Genomic DNA, 15882 nt, shown 5'->3' on the forward strand with positions numbered 1-15882 from the left:
TTGGGAAGAGGTGGAAATAGGAAGAAGGAAAATAAAAAAAAATCCTTCCTGTAGCACCTTAGAGACCAACTAAGTTTGTCATTGGTATGAGCTTTCGTGTGCATGCACACTTCTTCAGATACACTGAAACAGAAGTTTCACTATATATAAGGGTCTGGTGACTTATGTTTCATTGTATCTGAAGAAGTGTGCATGCACACGAAAGCTCATACCAGTGACAAACTTAGTTGGTCTCTTAAGGTGCCACTGGAAATAATTATTTTTATTTTGTTTCGACTACGTCAGACCAACATGGCTACCTACCTGCAACTAGAACTATAGGAGGAAGGGGCACCTTCGGAACTCCCTGCCTCACGATATGGGGACGAAACATACATTCGCTGCTTACTTAGGCCCCGGGCCCAATACTCCCTTGCCCACTAAGGTCTTTGGTAACTGGCTAGCCTCATTTTTCCCTTTCTTATTTATTTATTTACTTGCTCAGGCATGTATTGATTTATTCATGAAGTCATTTATATATACCGCTGCATCCTATCACAGCGGTTTATACAGCGATATCAAAAGTGTAAAACCAAATCGTAAAATCATTAAAAGTTAGAAGCAAGAATATAAACTGAAAACGGACACCAGCATACCACTGTGGAAGGATGTGCTCTCTTCATAGGCCTGGCGGCACTGAAAAGTTTAGAAGCTGGCACAGAAGTCGCCCGCTGATGGTGATGCTTGCTCCTTTGTTGGTGGTGTGGGTAGGGCTCACCCTTATTCTTGTTGTGATCAATTTGTTAAGCTGTTGTTAAATACTGTGTTTAATGTTGTAACACACCCTGAGATTACAACATCAAGGGTGGGAAATGAATAAAGAAGAAAGAATCCTTCTAAACCACTTCTCAAGGCGATTTACACATAAAACAGTTAAAACAACAACAAATAAAAATTTTTTGGTACGTACATTTAAAACAAGACTAAAACCCTAACAGGTTTATTATGTTACCGGATCTTGGGTATTTTTATACAGTGTTGTATTCTGGTTTCGTTCTTAACTGGTATGTTACCTTGTTAAATTGCTTTGAGACTTTTTTTTAAGTGGGCAACAAATGTGTAATCTGATAGCAAGGTTGCTGTACTGTTTTTATTAGCTTTTAAAATGTTATTTATAATGTGATTACCAAAATTAATGTAGTTTTAGAGGGGTGGCTGTGTTAGGTTCCTTACAGTCAAATCAACAAGGAGTGTGAAGCAGGGACCTGAACCAACATAGTTTCATCAGTGCAGTTATTCTGTATGTATGTCTATTCAGAAGTAAGTTCATTGAGTTCGGTGGAACTTTCCGTTGAATTCACTTACTCAATTCTCTTAGGTTGCAAACCCATATTCAGGAAACTATTTTCAGGAAACTGAATATAGGTTTGCAGCCTATGAATTGGGAAGTCCCCCGTCTGAATTTTTCTTCTGCTGGATCAAGCATCAGTGGCCCATCTAGTCTAGCACCTTGTTCTCACAGTGGCCGCCAGTCAGATGGCACTACCGTGTTTCTCCTAAAATAAGACACGTCTTATATTTATTTTTCTGCCAAAAAAACACAACATGGCTTATTTTCAGGGGATGTCTTTTTTTTTAAAGCTACTACCCTGGGAGGCTCGGCCCGCCGCTGCCGCAGCCAACGTCCTCCCAGGCGGAACACTCCGCAGCGCTTTGCCCCACAGCGAGCCCTTCAAGGCGCCGCCGCCACTGCTGTTGGCCACCAGGTGCTGCTGCGGATGCGACGTCGGCTCCTCCTTCCGCTGGCCGCCGCTCATTGTCCTTTTCGGCCGCCGCCGCCTCCCTCCCTCCCCGCCGGGCCGCTGCTGGGTCGGGGCTCGAGCGGGAGCCGGCAATGACAGGCGCGCCGCCGTCGCCTCCCTCCCTCCCCGCCGGGCCGCTGCTGGGTCGGGGCTCGAGTGGGAGCCGGCAAAGACAGGCGCGCGCTGCTGTCTTTGCCGGCTCCCGCTCGAGCCCCGACCCAGCAGCGGCCCAGCGGGGGGGGGGAGGGAGGCGGCGGCGCGCCTGTCTTTGCCGGCTCCCGCTCGAGCCCCGACCCAGCAGCGGCCCGGCGGGGAGGGAGGGAGGCGGCGGCGGCCGAAAAGGACAATGAGCGGCGGCCAGCGGAAGGAGGAGCCGACGTCGCATCCGCAGCAGCACCTGGTGGCCAACAGCAGTGGCGGCGGCGCCTTGAAGGGCTCGCTGTGGGGCAAAGCGCTGCGGAGCGACTCAGCGAGACCCAGCGGGACCTGGGAGAGACAATACCCCAACACGTCTTCTTTTTGGGGGATGTCTTTTTTTTTTTCCTTTCGAAAATCGTGCCATGGCTTATTTTAGAGGCACGTCTTATTTTAGGAGAAACACGGTAGGAAGCCCATAAGCAGGAAGTACAGAAGCCACTCTGCCTGTTGGTGGTTCCCAGCAACTGGAATTCAGAGGCTTTTTGCCTCTCAAGTGGCAACAGGAAGAACATAACCATCCTGGCTAGAAGCTATTGACAGCTTTGGCCTTTACGAATTTGTCTTATCCTCTTTCAAAGCAATTTTTGATGTTGCAGCGTACCCTGAGGCCTCCATGCCTCCACACGGATGAGGAGTTTTCCCCACTTCAATCCTGTAAAGGGCAACTTCCCTCTTGTCTATTATGACTGGAGTGATTCTCATGTGGGACTCCCTGCCACAAGATGAGGGGACAAATATTCTCATGCTCTTTAGCATGTAATATGAAAGTAGCTGCAATGATTCAATGGGTTTTTATCTACTACTTCTGTTTTATGTTATTACTGCTATTATCTATAAATCTGTTTAAGGACACTACGCTCTGCTAGACAAATTTAAAAGGAAACAAGGTTGGCTCACAGACTTTCATCCTAGAGCTTGCTTTATTTTGGCGGTATTTGTTAGTTTTTGAAAGCAACCTTGAAGTGTTTTCTGTAAGCAGGAAAATATTTTCCCCAAACAAACATGAAGATGCATTACGCAGTCAGATTATTGGTGCATTTTGCGCAATACTGTTTGCTCCTAACTGGGAGCGCCTCTCCAAGGCCCCTGATGAGATTATTTTTATAATGTATTTTTCTTACAGCATTTGCATACTCCTAAGTCATAAGGTAGAGCTTTAAAGGTCAAGGCCAGCCTTTTGAATTACGCCTAGAAATGGATTGGGAGCTATTGTAATGTTTATCCCCTTAAAAAACCATGGCAAGTTATATTTAAAACGGCAGGTCTGGTCACATTTGTGGCCTGTCCTTTTTCAAAGAAACTCGAGGCTTTGTGTACAGGGTTATCCCAGTAGCACCTGTTATATCTTGTGATGATAACCATTTCTGCCTTTTGTTCAGTTTTAATATGTTTTTGCCTTCCTTTCAGCCATGACCATGCAGTTCATTAGTCATCGTTTCCCAGAAGACCATGACCCCACCATTGGTGAGTGTGTTCTTCTGCTTCCTCTTCCCACCAGTGATGTGCTGGATGAAAAAAGAAAAAGAAATCAGGGGCCGGTAGGAACCCCCAACCTGCAAAATAGGGACACCTTGCTAGTATTGAGATTAAAAGTGTCTTTTAATTTCTGAACCATTTTTTCCAGACAATATTAATGATAGTCACCTGTCAGTGATACAGTGCTAGCTTTGATTGGTAGAAATGTTAAGTCGTTTCCCCTCCCTTTCCTTTTATTTGTTTGTTTGATTGATTGATTTATATGACACCCTATGCCTGCAGGTCTCGTGGTGGTTTCCATCCCCCCTCCCCCCAAAAAATAATGATGCTGGGAGCATGAAACTTCCATAGGCCATTGGCCACAGCACTCTGGTACCCGAGACCAATCTTTTAAGTGGAGAAGTTGAGAGTTGAACTTGGGTCCTTCTGCTTTACAAAGGCCAGGGCTCTGAAACATGTGAGGAACTTCCATGAGTACAGGAGGCTCTCTGCTTCAGCGGTTTACTCTCCCAACGTGGAGGAGCTCTGGGCATTCCTATACTGAAGGCAGCAAGGGCAGCCCACTAGCTGGTAAATGGGCTGTGGGCCCAAATGGTACACTGCAAAGTTGTGGGTGTGTAATTGAAAGCAGAATTTCATCGTAACTATTAAAATATTAAATATTTTTTCAAGAGGTACTTGTGAGCCACAGGTGGAAGTTCCCAGGTATTGTCAATCATTCACATCAGTGCCTGTATCAACTGGCCAAAAAACACACAACATGTTTGTGAGAGTTGTTTTTTTTAATAATAAAAAAGCACACTAACATTTGAGGCAAACCATGAGTGCAACAATCACTTAAGCAGTAACTATGGGTCTCTGTTGTGAACATGTCTGAAGAATTGTCCTTTGCTCATGAAGACATTGATGGCTAGACTGTACTGAATGTTGTTTGTATGTCTTTCTCTTTCTCTAGAGGATGCTTACAAAATGCGAATAAGGATTGATGATGAACCTGCTAATCTGGACATCTTAGACACAGCAGGCCAGGTATATAATAACCACTGTACATTTTATATTTTGCTTTTACTCATTCAAAGCAGTTTACATGCATTTACCTTACTGTGCTCCTTAAAACAATCCTCTCTGGTGGGTCAGTATTATCCCCACATGGGTGGCTGAGAGTGCCATCTAGCATCTTGTTGTATATGTATTTTCATATACTGAAGACATACTACTTTACCCTTGCACTGCAGTGAACATTCATTTTATAGTACCTGTGTTGTAGGCACAGGACAGAAGCTAGTTTGCCCAATCCACTGTAACCCTGGGCATGCATTTATAAAATTATTTACAACAGTGCATACAATAAAACACCATAACCCAATGCAAAATGATTATAGCGACTGGCTGGTCCAAAAAGGTAAAACAGTTACATAGGCCTGTTTACATAAGGACTTCAGATGGTGATAGAGGCTTATGGTATTCTATAAAAATCCTGGAGCTGGAATATACTCTCTTGTTGTTTTACTTCCTAGGCAGAATTTACCGCCATGAGGGACCAATACATGAGGGCAGGCGAAGGGTTCATTATCTGTTACTCAATCACAGACCGCCGAAGCTTCCATGAAGTGCGCGAGTTCAAGCAGCTTATCTACCGTGTTCGGCGTACAGATGAGACTCCCGTGGTTCTCGTGGGGAACAAGTCTGATCTAGCTCGTCTCAGGCAGGTAAAGAATTCTTCAGAATTAATTCTTTGCTCAGTTCCTTTTCTTGTATGTTGGTGATTTGCAAACAGAGGATGATAGGAATTGAACTGAATCTTTGGATTTGCTCATATCAAGAGGGAGGCAAATAGCCTTCCCTAGAAGGTGAGGTTGTTTGTTAAATAATTTCTAGCCAGTCTTTCAGGGCACTTAGCTCTCACAATTTTGTTTTCAAATAGATGTGGTAGTTGCATTCCCACAAGCCCCAGGGATAACTTAAGATATGCTGTCTTGGTCTCCTTCCCCCTTGTTCTTGCTGCTGAGTAAGTAGGATGCTGCAAGAGGCAGGGGCCATGTTGAAAAACAAACATTAGGAACAATTGGATTGAAATAAGATTGGGGGAAATGCATGCAGATACCAAATGTGTAAGTAAGAAAGCAGAGCAGAAAATGCACATGCCAGGTGAGCATTAAAAGATGCGGAAAACAAAAAAGCCGTGCCACACATCAGGTATGGAAGAAGTGTGCTAAAGTAAAATTAAAAAGTACATGTAATAGAATGTGATATGTAGCTTGCTACTTTGTTGAGACTTACTATAAAGTGGAGTGCCCAAGAAAATTGCACATAAAGCCTTCCTTCCTCCCTTCCTTTATAATCTTAGTTATTGGGAAATGGACATTCACATACTTTGAAGAATGTGGCAGAAGTTCAGATGCTAGGAATGCCACCAAGAACAGACAGTGACCATGTTGAGATTGGTAGAGGGGAGAAAAGAGAACTTGTATAGCTATATATTCCCAATAATGTTTAATTGCGCCAAAATCCAGTGCTTTCTGAGAGCTGCATGAGTCCTACTGTAAAAAACCCCCATAAAATCTAACATGAAAGCATGGCATTTCCTTTCAAATGTTTGAAAGATCAGGAAGAGCCTCAGCATAAAGCAGGAATGTCAGAAATATATAGCAAAAGATGGATGTTGACGATGAGTACAGAGAGTGAAGCACGAAAGGGCAGTATTCCAGGAATTTTCAGGCTGTGTGAAGGAGTCTGTAAAAAGCAAACGTGGGCTTGGTTAAAAGAAATGGCTGCCTCTCCTGTTGCTGACCATGTGCTTTTCTTGTTGCAAGGTCTCCAAGGAAGAAGGGTCAGCCTTGGCACGCGAGTTTGGCTGCCCTTTCTTTGAAACTTCAGCTGCCTTTCGCTACTATATTGATGATGTGTTTCACACTCTGGTTCGAGAAATCCGGAGGAAGGAGAAAGAAGCAGTCATGGCGCTGGGGAAGAAATCCAGGCCTCGGACGAGTGTATGGAAAAGGTTGAAATCTCCCTTCCGGAAGAAGAAGAAGAATTCTGTGACATGAATCAAATATGTCTGTCAGCCAAATAACTGTGTGGCTTGCAGGAGAACCAAAGCAGGCAAGCAGCCTTTTGGAGCTTTGTGCTTGTTTCTGCTGACCGTGCCAATCGAGATACTTTTTTGTGTTCAAAATTGGATGGAGTGATTCTGCCCTGCCATCAACAGTGTCACGCTACATTGCGTGCTTTGAAAGTTTGTTTAATCTGTTTCTTCCTGGAGAAGACTTGGCAAAGAAAAGTAACAATTGATCCAGATGTCCATAAATCAGTTTTGCAAATAAGTGCAAAATGCATAGCCAACTAGTCTGCCCGCATGTATTTTGTGCCTTGCAAGGTTGGCTTGTGCCAGTTGGTCTGATATTTTAAACAGTTGCCAACATTAGGATACCTTCTGGATGTGGATGTTGGTGTCTCAACAGCATTTCAGAGGGTTATAGTTCAGAAGCCTTGTTGCATAAGCTACTTTTTTCCCCTAGAAAGATAGCAAAATGTACACGAATTTGATGCAGTTGATTTGTTGGGATTTGTGGGCCACTTGTGTAGCAGGTTTGCTACAATTGGTTGCTTCAAGCATGGGGGAGGAATGCTACAAGATTTGTGCCAAATCTTTATCCTTGTGTATTTTCCCACTAACTTGATTCCTCTGTGGTGGGGATGAGCAGATCAGTGTCTGTCAGCATAGTTGTTGAAAACTTCAAAGCACGGGAGACGCCAAGAGTCCTTCAAGTATGCACGACTGTTGCACAAGTTTCTTAGCATGTGCAATTTTGACTGTTTCTGTAATAATTGACACTCCAGATGCATTGGTAATCCCTCTTTTAAAAACTTTTCCCAGTGCCATATTCTTTTAGATTTTGTAGGAAATGTTACCGTTTTCCCCCCCTTCCATGTGGAGTGGGGAGTACTGGATTGTGCAGTATTAACTGCAGATAAACTTGCATCACTTTTCTGGGATTCTCGTTCCAGTCTCTGAAATTCATAGGAAACTGCAGGCGAGAGCTTTCTTGTTAGCAAGTTTCCCTGTCTCCTTCTGAGGGGTGGTGGTGATTTGTGACCAGTGAAAAATAGAACGGTGATGCAGGAAGGAGTTGAAATGGGCCTAGTGGTTGTTACTGGGAAGTCGGAGAGTGGTGGTGTCAAGTGGCTCTTGTGAAAGGGTGATTGTCGACGGACTGTTGGTTGGAAGCTGACCCATGGCGCAATCGGGTGGGTGGACACAGCAACTGCTTTCGCTGTGAAAAATCCAAGGTCAGTCTAGTTCAAAGAGGATATTTGGTAGCAAGGCTGGGAAAGACCCCCTCTACTACCACTGATGGTAGTAGTGTGCTTCAGAATACGGTTGCTGGAAAACACAGGAGAGGAGAGTGCCGTCACTCCCAGGTCCTGCTTGTGATCTTCTTAGAGGCATCTGGTTGACCACTGTGAGAACATGATGCTGGACTAGCTGGGCCACTGACCTGATCCAGCAGGCTTTTTTTATATCCTTATGCTGGGAACCTGGAGAGCCATTGCTACTCAAGAGTGGACAATTCTGGCCTAGATAAAGGGATGGTCTGATTCGGTATAAGGCAGCTAACACATGCTTGTATCTCAGGCCTTAGTTGTAATCTAAACCATCTGGGTCAATGGATCATACCTCAGTGTTGACATCCTACTAGGAAAGTGTTGTATGCGCACAGAGTTGTATTGGTGCTGATCGTAAAGTGAAAGATTTCGTACTGTGATTTTGGTGCAGGGGGAACACTTTGGAAGGAGCACAGAGGGGGTTTTTCAGGACTCAAGTCTGTACTTGAAAATGTAGCAAACCCTATGGGGAGAGCCACACAATTTCTTGCCACTTCCTTGCATTTTTTTTTCATACACCAGAAGAGCCGCATGCCTTGGAGAGTTTAAACATTACCTGGTTTTTGACAAATGGTTTTTAAAAACCACCAAGCCAATATCTAATACTCATATCATTCAAGTGTCAAGAATAAGCAAATCCATCTTGAATTAAATTCCCAAGTGCCTTCAGGAAGTCACAAAATAGGTCCTCTTTTAGCTGGCATCAAACCTGAATTTGTATCCCTGGGTTTCAGTTACTATACTACAAATGTGATCATTTTGCAAAATATTTTAAAGGGGGGGGGCAGATGATACAATTAGCCAGCTGGATACATCAGCCTTTTCTCAATCCTCCTGCCAAGTTTCTTTGCTTGATCTCCCTGGTCAGAGAATGACGGGAGAAAGAGTTAACATCTTTCTGTTACTTTTTAGGAAATTAATCAAGCAATAATAAAATAGAGGCACTTCTTGGGTTCTTGAAGTATATTTTGTATTGCTCTTGAATTACCAAGTTGTACCAGTTGTAGTATTTTTAATATATAAATCGTATTTGCATTGTGAATACTGAGCAATTGGGTGTGTGTTTTTGGGGGCAGGTGGAGTCACACATTCCATTTAGCAAGGAAGATTTCAAATGTATTTTATTGAGTATAACAATATATGGTGTATTTGTATTAGTAAATTAACTTAATGATCAATTCTGGATACTTTCCATACCTACTAATTTAGAAACAGATCACACCTATAATTTAATAAATTTTGTTTAGTGTTGAATCAGATTCTTTTGGCACATGGTGGATAAATCACAGATTTTCTTAAAGGACCACTTTAATTTTCATGTTCTCTTTAATATTCAAGTCAAAGTGACTTGAAATGAGGTTGTTATAATTCAAAACCTGCAGTTTACTGTAGGAAGCAAAATTAAGAACAAATGGAGCTAAGAGACTTGCCTTTTGGGGAGAGTGAAAAACTTTGTGCCTTAAATTTGTGGTTTTTCAGAATTCATTGCTACATTTTGTGCTAACTTGTGAATGTGCCTGCTCCCCATTTTCCTTATAATGACATCTGAATAATAAGCACCTTTGGGGGGGACACAATTCATGATTTTTATGTTCCACATTCACTTTTGTACCTACAAGCTGAGAATTGTATTTGGCACTATAAAGAATTTGTTTTTGTTTTTAGTCACTGCCTTGCTTTTTTAAAAAATGAATAACAAAGAACTCTCTTGTTGGTGCCTGGAAATAAATGGTGCAGACAGGATGGGAAATGTATGCTATAAAGTGTAAGTTGGGCTTATTATTAAGGAAATTTATTCAAAATCAACAGCAACAAATTTGAGATTTAAGATCAGGGGTCCCCAGACTTACCGGGCTTCGGGCCGGAGGGCAGGGGAGTGCGCGCGCAGCGGGCCGGAGGGCAGGGGAGTGCGCGCGCAGCGGGCCGGAGGGCAGGGGAGTGCGCGCCCGTGCGCACACGCACACGGTCGGAAGAAAATTGCTTGTGCGCATGCGTATGGGCCTCCCCCGACCCGGAAGTGCATCGGAAATGACCTCTTCTGGGTCGGGAGAGGCCCATACGCATGCGCACAAAGGATTTTCGGCGATTTTTTGCCGATTTTGAAGATCATCGCCGCACCGCGCGCCCTCAGAGCGGGCGGCAGCAGCGGGCGGCGGGGGTCGTCGTGGGCCGGATTGGGAGGGCAGTTGGGCCGCATCCGGCCCGGGGGCCGTAGTTTGGGGATCCCTGTTTAAGATCCACCAAGGCTGCAATCCTGTACCCACCACGTGGGAGTAATCTCTGTTAAACACAATGGGACTTACTTTTGAGTAGACTTGTACAGCAGGGTTGGGAAACTTCGGACCCAGAGGCTACCTTCCAGGCGTCTCTGTTTTGCCCTTGGAATGATCAGGCCATGCCCCTCAGTAGCCTTGCATCACACCCTGGGTTTTTTTGCCTGGCTGCAATGTTTCCTTGAACTCTTATCATACAGCTCTTGCTTGTCTGGATGGAAGATAGAGAAGGGATGTGTAAGCCAATCTAACTTGCTGTACAAGAGGTTACAATTTACATTGGTTGCTCTGGCCTTGCCTATAACTTTTTTAAAAAAGTTCCTCACTTCTGATGTATATGATTGCATTTTAGGGTTTAAATGGTATAATGCTTGAGAATCTTCACTCATTTGCCACCCTTGTGTGCACAAAATGAACATTCCAAAATTGTGAGGTGCTGGTGATTAGATAAGCAGGGCCTTTGGTCTTGACTTTAAGCATATTTTTTATTTCTCAGAATGCATCTCTCTGCTGGTTGATCATATATTCAGGACACCCAAACTGCTGTGTCTTGGGTGTCTTGAAATCCCTGAAGGGAAGCAAAAGATTGACTTTTATACTAAAACATAGCAGTGCATCCTGACCCTCTTGCTTACCGAATCCACTGATGGAATCCTTTTGTGCCTCAGACCAGATCTGAAAGAACACACTCTGTATCTCTTCATCTAAAAGGTTTGTTTGAATCACCTTTGAAACTTCTGCTCCCAGTTTTATTTCTCCCTGTGTGCCTCGATCCAAGAGGCAGAGCATTTCGAAAGAATGGGCTGTATCCAAGTAATTTCCACTCAGAGTAAACCCATTGAAATTAATGGACCTAAATTACCCATGTATATTGATCTCAATGAGCCTGAGTTGGACTAGTGTCAGATACAACCCAAAGGCTCTGTTTTCTGTTACGGATTACACATTTTAGGAGCTTGTTCACATTCCCCCTGCTGCAATGTTCTGTAGGCAATGAACTGGATCTTGTCTAGAGATCTTGGGGAGGGTGGCTCTGAATGTGACAAGGACTTTACATTTTGACCTGTATCAATTTGATTTCGCAGTGATGGGCAAACCCATAATAATTTTAAAAAGCAAACACATCCATTAAAACTTCATTTCTTTTTAATTGGAAGAATTGAATTGAACACAGCAAATGTCAAAGAAATGGCTTTTTCCCATGTTAGGCATCTTACTAGTCTTTTCCTCCTGCTGGGTTTGAAAATAGTTTCCTATTCATTTCGCCAACAAGGGGAGGGAGGAGAGAGAAGGGAATCTGTGTTCCTTCCCTTGAGGGAGTTTGATGCCCCTTGTCACAGCAGACAAATAGAACTGAAAATGGATGAGGTAATGCCTTCCCAGTGAGGCTGCGCAGCCGATGTTTGTGTGTGTTTTGTGTGCGTGAGTGTGCACTCGGGATGCACAGCTGCATGTGACAACTGGAGCTGAACCGCTAGATGGCTTCCCCTTGAGGTGAATGGCAAAAGGGTTCATTGACTTTAAAAAAAACCATGCAAATTCCGCTAGGAGGGAGAGAAACAACAAAAAAGGAGCAGAAATCTTGAGCAGGCAGTGAGCAAACACACTATTGTTTTGACTTCCAATTAGACATTATGCATACCATTTTTGCGCCTGGTTTGTAGCCAGAATGTACGACCCCATTCTTGCCCCTAAATGATGAGCTAGCTTGTGCAACAGAATGCAGTGGTAGAATGGCTTGTGCCCTGTGCTTTTTTTCCTGTGGGGACGCAGGGGTATGCATACCCCTAAACATTTTATGAATCTTAAGTTTGGCCTCATTGAGGGGGGCAGTACTTCAATATGAGTAGGAAAATGAGAGTACCCCTAAACATTTTTTTAGAAAAGAGCACTGCTTCTACTGCCTCAAAAGTGCAGATGGTTCCCCCCATTTTTGAACGTCCCCCTCCCCTTTTAAAAGTGCCTCCATAGATTAATAATAATAATAATAATAATAATAATAATAATAATAATAATAATAATAATTTATACCCCGCCCATCTGGCTGGGTTTCCCCAGCCACTCTGGGTAGCTTACAACAGAAAAATAAAACACAATAATCTATTAAACATTAAAAGCCTCCCTGAACAGGGCTGCCTTCAGATGTCTTCTAAAAGTCTGGTAGTTGTTTTCCTCTTTGACATCTGTTGGGAGGGTGTTCCACAGGACAGGTGCCACCACCGAGAAGGCCCTCTGCCTAGTTCCCTGCAACTTGGCTTCTCGCAACGAGGGAACCGCCAGAAGGCCCTCGGTGCTGGACCTCAGTGTCCGGACAGAATGATGGAGGTGGAGACGCTCCTTCAGGTATACTGGACCAAGGCCATTTAGGGCTTTAAAGGTCAGCACCAACACTTTGAATTGTGCTTGGAAACGCACTGGGAGCCAATGTAGATCTTTCAAGACCGGTGTTATGTGGTCTCGGCGGCCGCTCCCAGTCACCAGTCTAGCCGCATTCTGGATTAGTTGTAGTTTCCGAGTCACCTTCAAAGGTAGCCCCACGTAGAGTGCATTGCAGTAGTCCAAGCGGGAGATAACTAGAGCATGCACCACTCTGGCGAGACAGTCTGCAGGCAGGTAGGGTCTCAGCCTGCGTACTAGATGGAGCCTGATAGACAGCTGCCCTGGACACAGAATTGACCTGCGCCTCCATGGACAGCAGTGAGTCCAAAATGACTCCCAGGCTGCGCACCTGGTCCTTCAGGGGCACAGTTACCCCATTCAGAACCAGGGAATCCTCCACACCTGCCCGCCTGCTGTGCCCCACAAACAGTACTTCTGTCTTGTCAGGATTCAACCTCAATCTGTTAGCCACCATCCACCCTCCAACCGCCTCCAGGCACTCACACAGGACCTTCACTGCCTTCACTGGTTCTGATTTGAAAGAGAGGTAGAGCTGGGTATCATCTGCATACTGATGAACACCCAGCCCAAACCCCCTGATGATCTCTCCCAGCGGCTGCATGTAGATGTTAAAAAGCATGGGGGAGAGGACGGAACCCTGAGGCACCCCACAAGTGAGAGCCCAGGGGTCTGAACACTCATCCCCCACCACCACTTTCTGAACACTGCCCAGGAGGAAGGAGCGGAACCACTGTATAACGGTGCCCCCAGCTCCCAACCCCTCTAGATGGTCCAGAAGGATGTTACCTTCTGGTGTGTTTCTGAACCATAAAATGGGTGTTGCATGAGAGGGTCTGCCCCAGCATGCTCTCATAGAATGAAAGTGTGTGTGTGTGTTTTGAGGGGGGCTTGCAGACCTAACTAGTCCACACCCCTGCTGGACGCAGGAAATCCAGAGCTGCTTGAAGATCACTGAGGGGGGGACGAGCCATCACCCTTCCAGGTAATACGTAGGTTCCATTATTGAGCTGTTATTCCTGTTAACAGGATTTGCCTAATAGTCTGCTGAAATCTACCCTCCTTTACCTTGAGACCATTAGTGCCACATTTGAACCATACATCTAAAGCATGGGTTGGCAAACTAAGGCCCGGGGGCTGAATACTAAATCCGGCCTGTGGATGGTCCGAGAATCAGCGTGTTTTTACATGAGTAGAATGTGCCCTTTTTATTTAAAATGCATCTGGGCTATTTGTGGGGCATAGGAATTGGTTCATTATTTTTTTCTTCAAAATATAGCATGGCCCCCCACAAGGTCTGAGGGACAGTGGACCGCCCCCTTGCTGAAAAGTTTGCTGACCCCTGATCTAAAACACTGCGGTGCTATTTTAAACAGGATGTCTCCTGAAGAATTCTGGGAGCTGTAGTTTGTTAAGGGGCGATAAAAGGAAGTCCTCCTTCGTGCAGCATGTAGTTAAAACTATGGAACTTCCTGCCACAGGAGGCAGTGATGGCCGCCAACTTGGATGGCTTTAAAAGAGGATTAGGCAAATTTGTGGAGAGGGCTATAGATGGATACCAACCAACTCTGAATGCCAGTTGCTGGAAACCACCGGTTGTTGAGGAGAGGGCTCCTGTGCTCTGATCCTGCTTGCTGGTTTCATGCAGGCATGTGATTGGCCACTGAGAACAGGATGGTGGATTAGGTCGACCATCATCCTGATGCAGCAGGCTTTTCTAAACATTCTTTACGTTCTTAAGGGTGCTGAGAATTGTTCCCCTCACAGCTGCAATTTCCAGAGCTCCCTGTGAAGAGGGATCACAAGAGCCTCTGTCTGCATGTGTTGGGCAGGAGACAGGACAGCGGCCCTAAACAGGAGCCTGCTGCGTAGCCACACTTCGTTGCAGACCCAACCGAGTCTTCTGCAAACAGGAAGGGAACTTCTACTCAGTCTATCCCAGTCACGTCTGCTTTAATGGGCAGTAGTAGCTCTCTTGAGAACTTCAGCCACGTTCTTCCCCCTCCTTGCCCTCACTTCCTCTCTGCCATGTGGGATCCTTTCAACAGGAGATGTTGGGGACTGAACCGGTAATGTGCGCAAGGCAAGCGCTCTACCGCCGAGCAGTGGGACCCTCTGTTGATGAAAGTGTGGGGCTCCAGCAACCTCAAAATAATTACTTTGCGATCGGCAAGTAAAGTTAAAGTGACTCCATCTTTATTTGAACGCTCAATGTGCGTTAAAACAATTTTGACATTACAGGTAGCATTACATATTTGTTAGGTTAGCATTACAGCATTATGCAGTTGTACAACGGTTCAAGTTATTTTTTTTCTTTTTCTTTTTAATTTTACAATAGACACGAGGTGAAAAGAAAAAACAAACAAAATCCCAACCGAAAATGACCCACATTTGGGAGATATTATAGTGAGGCAGCTGTCAATACATTTTTAATAAAAACAAACAAACCCAAAACCCTACCGTTATCTGACCCTCTTTATTTCCCCATTATTCCTGAGGAGTAATGGATCTCTTCACGAAGCCTAAATCTATTTTAACCCTGAGCACATTTCCTTGACAACAACTTCATTTTTCTCTCTCTTTACAGCTGGAGGAAGGAGAGGTGATTTAGGCTTAAGAAAGATGGGGTTTTATTTGCATTGAAAAGGTTTTTTTTAAAAAAAAAAAAAGCGGGGATAATTAAGATTGATAATTCAAGATGAGCCCTAAATCTATCAGTAATTGGGGTCAAAATTGGGTTGAGGAGGAAGGGGGTGATGTAAGGATGATGTAAGCGTCAAGATGATCAGTTTGAATTCCAAATTCGGCACCAACCTGGCCTTTGCAGAGAATATGGTCCTAATTCTCCCCGTTCTGAAATGGTTCTGAGTGTCGTGTCTCTCGATAAATCTTACTCCAGGGCTGGGGGAAACCCTCTTAAGTGTTGCTGTACTACAATTCCCATCACCCCTGGTCATTGAGCCGTGCCACTTGGGACAGGCGGGACTTGCGGGTTTTGAGGCCAACCACCCATTTTAAAACAGTGCTTCATAGCTTACCTTGCAACACATCCTTTAGGGCAGGAGTTGGTAGGCTTCGGGCTTGTAGGATCAGCATTTTTCACTACTGTGTGCTACATCCCTAACCAATAGGCTAAGCTGGCTGGGCATGATGGGAGCTGTAGTCCAGCAACACTCTCCTGCAGCCTTCCTCAACCTGGTGCCCTCTGGATGTTTTGGACTGCAGCTCCCACCAACCCCAGCCAGCATGAGGAAGGCTGAACTACTGGAACCCTGATAACCCCCCTGAAAAAATAGTTGCCAAGGCTGGCAGGCGTACCACCCCCCAAAATAATAATAATAATAAATAATAATAAGGTGCTCAGTCTTTGA

At 44.7% G+C, this 15882-nt stretch overlaps 1 protein-coding gene across 1 annotated transcript; it reads left to right on the forward strand.

The window, feature by feature from the left end:
* Positions 1-3386: 3386 nt before the first annotated feature.
* Positions 3387-9509, forward strand: RIT1 (Ras like without CAAX 1; the record flags this gene model as incomplete). Its single annotated transcript, XM_060269397.1, is given in 4 exon segments — positions 3387-3443; positions 4411-4484; positions 4973-5164; positions 6269-9509. Coding segments are annotated over 4 exon segments (557 nt in total), but the record flags the coding sequence as incomplete, so codon positions are not given.
* Positions 9510-15882: the final 6373 nt, after the last annotated feature.

Source organism: Zootoca vivipara, chromosome 17, assembly GCF_963506605.1.
Source record: "Zootoca vivipara chromosome 17, rZooViv1.1, whole genome shotgun sequence".
Classification (NCBI taxonomy): domain Eukaryota; kingdom Metazoa; phylum Chordata; class Lepidosauria; order Squamata; family Lacertidae; genus Zootoca; species Zootoca vivipara.